Consider the following 7,437-nt stretch of genomic DNA (forward strand, 5'->3'; position numbering starts at 1 on the left):
ATATATATATATATATATACATATATATACGACAGGCTTCTTTCAATTTCCGTCTTCCAAATGCACTCACAAGGCTTTGGTCGGCCCGAAGCTATAGTAGAAGACACTTACCCAAGGTGCCACACAGTGGGACTGAACCTGGAACCATGTGGTTGGTAAGCAGGCTACTTACCACACACAAAATATGCTATGTGAATTGTGAGTGCAAATATTCTGATATCTCACATTTTTTCTAATCTAGAGTTTTAGCCACAATGCTCTAGCAATGTAGACATGTAATTCGGCAGTTGATTACATGTCAACAGTGAATATCATTATCTTTGTCATCACCATTCTTATTATTCTCATCACCTAGATCTGATAGTTCATATTATACCAACTGCGTAGTAAGCTCATAAACATGAGAGTTAAGCTGTTGTTAGAGACAATGCTTGGCTTTAATTTCAGTCACTTCACAAGGACGAGGTAGATGAGATTTATTGAAGTAAACTGAGTTACTTGGAAGCAGAAAAATCCCTGTAGCAGCAGATTTAACAATTAATACCTAAACAAACTTAGATATTTCACATGAGCAGAAAATATACCCAAGTAAATAGCTACCATGGAGGAATATGCAATTCTTACCTAATGTCAAAATACACTAACTTCTTCAGATGTATACTTTAAAATAAGTTCACAATTTTAGCAGATGTTTTATGGGTGATATATTTCCATATAATTTTACATCATGAAAATAATGTATGATTTGGGAATTATTGCCATCAGACTATGAACCAGGAATATCTTTCAAATAAAAGTATTTAGAATTGTAGTTTAAATTTATTTCTGTCCTGGTCATTCAGAGTCTGTCCTGGGGGTGACCACAGTATAATACTTATTAATTAGGTGGTAGGAAATGCTACTAGGACTAACTATAAAAGATATACTTCTTTTAGTGTAGGCATTATAGAAGACATAATTACTAGCTATTGCTAATTGAAGACATTTTGCAAAATCTTTCTGGTTATGTTTACAAAATACTTTCTTTAATACTTTGAATATCTAAAATAAATATACTTCTCCATTTTGTTTCCTTTACAAAGACCAGTCTGAAATTTTGAATGTATAAACTGTTATATTATGTATTTGCATTAGGAACTGGTATCATCATCGAGTTCCTTCAAATTGCACAAGGGGTGGTTCCTGTCAGCCAGTGTATTTGTTGACTTGTTGCCTGACAAAGCTGTCAGATCATGTATTATATGAGGAACGATTATATACTTTTTTTCTTATATTTTGCCCGTTTAATTTACATTTCCAGTTTGTGAGGCCAGGAAAACAGTTTGCTTTTCTTGTAAATATAAACAAGCCGACAACTGTAATAGAATCTGAACTCAAGGCACTGAAAGTAATAGCCCAACAACTTAATCTCACAGCCAAGATAGCATTGTTAATTCCCCACCACCACCTAAAAAAAGAGAAAGAAACCACATGGAAAACATGAAAGCATATCCAGAAAAGAAGGAGTTGTAAAGTATTTAGAACAGTGAAACTCTTACCTTGACCTCGTTTATAACATCATTTACTTCACAAATGCGTGCTCTGTACCAATCTTGATCAACGACAGCTTGGGCTGCAACTAACTCACCAATTCCCCAAAACAGATTCTCTTCAGCTTTGGGAAAAGACAACTTATAAAAGTCTCTGTAAGAGGACAACAAATATAGAAAAGTATTACATAAGATACACAGGTTTATACTGAGAAATATTACATAAGATACTTAGACAGTTTTATACAGTGAAGTATTAATTATGATAGACACAGGTTTATATAGAGGAATATTACCTAAGATACACAAGTTTACATAGAAAAGTATTATGTCAGAGACATGGGTTTATATAGAGAAATATCACCAAAGATATATAAATATATAGAGAAGTGTAGGGTGTCCCAGAATTAACTATCTATTTCAATGAAACTGAGCAAATTTAAAAACAAACTGATAAAATTTTGTTTATAACTTAATTATGATACCAAAACAAATAGATTTATAGATCATTCATCAAAACTTTATTGAAAATTTTCAACAAGTGCTCCATCTGTATCCATGCAAATTCAAATCTATTTTGAAGCATTTCATGAGTTATCTCTTGCACTGCTAATTGAATGCACTCTTTAAGCTCAACTAAACTATTGTTCCACTCTGAGGATGGAGGTAGAGAAGATGATTGCAGCCAAATTGATAAAAAGCTGTCTTGGACAGATAGGCAGGATCTAACAAGAATGAAAATAAAATTATTAAAAAAAATTATGAAAATATGAAAATTAGAAACAAAATAAAAAAAATCTATACACTTTATACACTGGATTGTCAAGGAGCCATGAGTAGGGGAAGATAAGGAGGATGCAGAAGAGAGTGAGGCAGGGAAGAGATCAAAGTAGAGGCAAATTATCACTGATTCAAAAAAATATATTATATTTCTGAGAGAAAAGCAGCAATTACTGGTTTCATATGCAAATTTTTTTTTTTCAAAATTATCAGAAATTATTTTGAGCTTTTGTCAAGCAAAAACATATATATTGGAGAGAATTTTTCGATATCAAATGTTAATTCTGTCTAAAAGTCACCTCCAACCCTGTTCAGTGAATGCACACAAGAAATCAAAATTTGGTAATATACATTATTTTAATATACAGTAAAATAAGAAAACTATACTCTCGGCCTTGTAAGTTATCTTCCTTGTCACCTAGTTTTCTAATTCAGATATGTCGCATACTCACATGTACACACAAGTAAGCATTCATGCATAAACACATGCTCTCTCACACATATACATACATTTACTTACTCTCTTGTGCATTAGGTCTTGCAACTGCAAGACCTAATAGAGAAACAGAAAGTGAGAAAGAGAGAGAGGAGTGAGATAATGACAGAGAAGAAAAAGGAAAGAAATTTCAGAAAAATTCTATAAATCTTGGAAGAGTTTGGAGGAAATTTTAAGGAGAAAAGCTTTAGAAAAATAGAAAATAAATATTTTGGGACCAAAAGTTTACTGGAGAAAGAAGAAACTTTTTCCTTGGATGAAAGGAGGCTGTAGGCTGAATAGGTGTCCATTGTCTAAGTATGAATTATGTGTTGTGTATGCAGGAGTTCAAGATCTCTGTCTTAGCATTAAAATGCAATCCTATATTTTGCAAGTTTCTATGAATTGTGCTCTTTTCTGCAATATAGAGCTTATATCCAACTCTTGGCCAGGCAAGTTTTTCATGGAAGACTGGAATTGAACAATATTGCTTGTATGATGATGATGCTCAGTTACAACCATCCCATGATGTCAAGACAAGGGGTACACACAAACACATACACACAGAGATTGTAATATGCTTCTGAGAAAGACATATCTCTTCTTGAGCCAGTTTCTCTATCTTATAGTTAATAAGGAAAGCATTGTTTGATGTCTTGCAAACAATTCGCACATGCAAGTGCTACCAGTCAAGAACTCCGCATACCGGAAGCCAGCAAATGTATGGGGTCATCAGGAGAGAATGCATGCCGTTTCGGAGCCTACCTCTCAACGGCATCAATGCAGACCGGCCCCCCCTCACTGATATGAGGCCCCACTTCCTAGTTCAACCGGTTATTAAAAACAAAGCTCAATATTTTTCTAGCCATTGCTCATCGTCTCTTTTTAACCAAATCCAGTGGCTTGCATGCAAACACCACAATCTACAACAATTAACATTATGAAATATATCCTAAAACCATTGTAAGACAGCAAGACAAAGAAAAAATATGAAGAACTCAAAAAAAAAAACCAGATAAAAGAAAGAAGGAAAAAAGTTCATACTGTAAATCTTTCTGCAAGTCTGCTAAAGTTTCCTCTTTGTTTTGGTAATCTATTAGACATAAAGAAAATTATAAAATTCATAGCAAAAATAAATAGAAATAAAGCATTCTCAAAATCCCAATATAAGCAAAGTAGTATGTCATTGCAAAATAATCAACTAAGTAATAAGATGTGCATGTCAGTCAAGTTAACAGTGTTTCTCTACATATATGTGTGAGTGTATCTAAATGTGTTAAGCTATGAATATGTATGGGTGAACATATGTTGTTTTCTATGTGTGTGTATGTATTTGTGAAGGCCTCTGTGGAGGCATGTGCTTAGTGCTTAGGGTGTTGGATTCACAATCGTAAGATTGTGGTCTTGATTCCTGGACCAGGTAATGCATTGTGTTCTTGAGCAAGACACTTCATTTCACATTGCTCCTGTCCACTCAGCTGTAGAAATGAGTACCACTAGTGGAGGCACGTTGCTTAGTGGTTGGATTTATGACTCTAAGATTGTGGTCTTGATCCCTGGACCAGGCGATCCGTTGTGTTCTTGAGCAAAACACTTCATTTCATGTTGCTCCCGTCCACTCAACTGTAGAAATGAGTTTAACCTGGTGAGGGATGGGCTCCACCAGGCTTTCTCACCCAAGATACGCTGCATGGCTGCAGCATCCCAACAACCTCCAAGGGGTTAAGGGACTTGTCATTGTCTGTATTTGTATGAATATGTAGCTGAATGTGTTTCTGTTTGTGTAGTTAAAAGTATTTAAGTATGTATAGTTAAATGTATTCATATATGTCTAGATAAATGTGTTTCTATAAAATAAAATATAAATGTGCCCTTTTAAAGCCTAGCCAGGCTCATGGGCCCAGATTTCCAATATCAATGGTGTATGTGTTCCCCAGCTGGACGGGACGTCAGTTCATCGCAGTGTTACTCATTTTTGCCAGCTGAGTGGACTAGAGCAATGTGAAATGAAGTGCTTTGCTCAAGAACACAACGCATCACCCAGTCCAGGAATTGAAACCACAATCTTACAATCATGATGCTGACACCCTAACCACTAAGCCACACGCCTCCACAAATGTGTTTCTATACATGTAGTTAAATGTACATATGAATGATTAAAATGCATGTATAGTTAAAAGTGAGTGATGCATAAAATAGTAGTAGCAACTCCAAAACTAATATGCATATATTCTTACCTGGCATGTCATGCAGGTCTTTGATAGCATCCTTGCCCCAAGGTAAAATCAAATAAAAGTGAGCAGGATTTATGATAGCGCTAACTTCTACCCCAACTAGAGAACCAACCAATGGTAGTTCAAATTCAGAACAACTATCATCTTTGCAAACAACTTCTCTTTTGTCAACTGTGAGGCAATCTGAAGGAGATAAGATACATAAGAAAATAGCAAAATATACTGGGTAAAAATAATGAAAACCAAAAAGAGAGGCAACACATGATTGTAAGTATGCTGACAGTAAAAACATTTTTTTTTATTACCATAAACTGTATCAATAGATCGTAAATATACTGGTTTATAACTGGGGCTTGTCTCTAGTTCTAAGGGAAACTATGCGGAAAGCATTGTAAATTATAATCTAAAAAATACCAACTTCATTATTGTGAGTTATATTTTATCTGTTTCAATCATTAGACTGCATCCATGCTGGAGCACCATCCTTGAAGAATTTTTAGTCCAACAGACTGATTCTAGTACTTATGTAATATTTTTCTTTTAAGACTGACACTTATTCTATCAGTTTCTTTTGCTGAACTGGTAAGTTACTGAGATGTAAATATACCAACACCAGTTGTCCACTGGTGATAGGACACACACACACACACACACACACACACACACACACACACACACACACACACACACACATATATGTATATATACACACAATAGGCTTCTTTCAGGTTCTGTCTACCAAATCCACTCACAAGGCTTTGGTTAACCTGAGGCTATAGTAGAAGACACTTTCCCAAGGTGCTACGCATTGGGACTGAACCCAGAACCATGTGGTTAGGAAGCAAGCTTCTTACTACAAAGTCATGCCTGTTAGATTAGTTGTGCATAACAACTGTTAACTTCAGTAGAGTATCTTCTTGATAAAAGAGTTAACAGCTAATTACTAGTTGCTTTATAAAGATGATATCAGATTTTTATTTTTAGAGACAGAAATTTCAGAGTTAAATGTTAGTATAAAGGATAAATTTCACTTCCTAAAAGTACAAAGACATCATCTTTAAAAACTAAATCCCAGTTCCTTCACAAAGAGTTCATAATAAGCTCACAATTAACCTTTAGCACACTGTAAGTGCATCATATCACCGTGTGAGTTTTTTCCCCTATAGTAACAGAGCAGTAGCAGGGGAAACAATTCTAAAGAAAATGCAGTATGCGAAAAGTTAAAAAGGTTCAGATATATATAGAATAACTTGAAGCTGTGATAGCCATAACTTTATCAAAGAAGATACCAAATGCTTAAAGACTCTTTTAGACATACTGGGAGAATTAAATGTATTGACTAGTAGCACAATATAAAATATGTAGTAAAAGTGAAGATTGCATTTATATATTCGTTGTGCTGCTTACACTAATAATGTAAGTAAAAACATACCATCTGGTACTCTTATGTGTTTATATGGACATTTTGATCCAAGTTTACATTTTTGACCGTCTCTGTAAAACTTGCAGATTGTTTTTTCATCATTAACCACTGAAATGAAATAAGTCACAAAAAAATAACATTAAAAGATAATAATTAAGAATAAATAAATGAAAGTACAGTGAATTTAAATACAGACTGATGCACAATAGTTAATATTAGTCCTGCAGAAGGCTGTGAGCTGGCAGAATCATTAGCACGTTGGGCAAAATGCTTAGTGGGATTTTGTCCATCTTTACGTTCTGAGTTCAAATTCTGCCGAGGTTGACTTTGCCTTTCATCCTTTCGGGGTTGATAAAATAAGTACCAGTTGAGCACTGGGGTCAATGTAATTGATTTACTGCTTCCCTGAAATTGCTGGCCTTGTGCTAGAATTTGAAATCAATAGTAGTCCTACATCTATGTACTTCTGGAACTTGAGAATACCAAATCATACATCAGTGTATGTTACTTTAGGTGTTTGAATCTCCATGTCTAAAATGTTATGTCACTGTTTGTTTATTTGGTAACAAGCTGTAGATCATCTTTTCTCAGTAAGTAATTAGTAGATGAAAATGATGTAATGGGGGTACATGCATGATTCACTAGGCCTCTTCAGAGATTTACAAAATTCAATTCATGGATTTTGCAAAATTTAAATACAAATAAAAAAAATATATATATATAAAAATATAAGGCATATAAAAAAAACATACAAAAAGTATATAAAAAAACATATAAAGAGTCATAAAAACTCATATATACATGCATATGCATGTATACATTACCATATACAGATATACATGAATACAAAAACATAAACACATGAGTACATATGTGTGCTCAGATGCACATACACAGATGGCTGTACATGCATACCAAAATAGTCAACAGTCACTGTTACCATATGTGAGGGGGACAGAGACACATATATATATATATATATATATATATATATAT

The 7,437-nt window shown here is 34.2% G+C and overlaps 1 protein-coding gene across 1 annotated transcript in view; it reads right to left on the reverse strand.

Annotated features, from left to right (window-relative positions):
* LOC106883807 (uncharacterized) overlaps positions 1–7,437 on the reverse strand; it is a 158,537-nt gene that overhangs the window by 4,423 nt on the left and 146,677 nt on the right. Inside the window, exons 10-13 of the mRNA XM_014934944.2 lie at positions 6,451–6,549; positions 5,022–5,201; positions 3,829–3,877; positions 1,539–1,683 (exon numbers count right to left, since the gene is read on the reverse strand). Coding sequence (XP_014790430.1) covers positions 1,539–1,683; positions 3,829–3,877; positions 5,022–5,201; positions 6,451–6,549 — 473 coding nt within the window. The remainder of the gene's footprint in view (positions 1–1,538; positions 1,684–3,828; positions 3,878–5,021; positions 5,202–6,450; positions 6,550–7,437) is intronic.

The sequence above is a fragment of the Octopus bimaculoides genome, chromosome 15 (genome assembly GCF_001194135.2).
Source record: "Octopus bimaculoides isolate UCB-OBI-ISO-001 chromosome 15, ASM119413v2, whole genome shotgun sequence".
In the NCBI taxonomy this organism is placed as follows: Eukaryota; Metazoa; Mollusca; class Cephalopoda; order Octopoda; family Octopodidae; genus Octopus; species Octopus bimaculoides.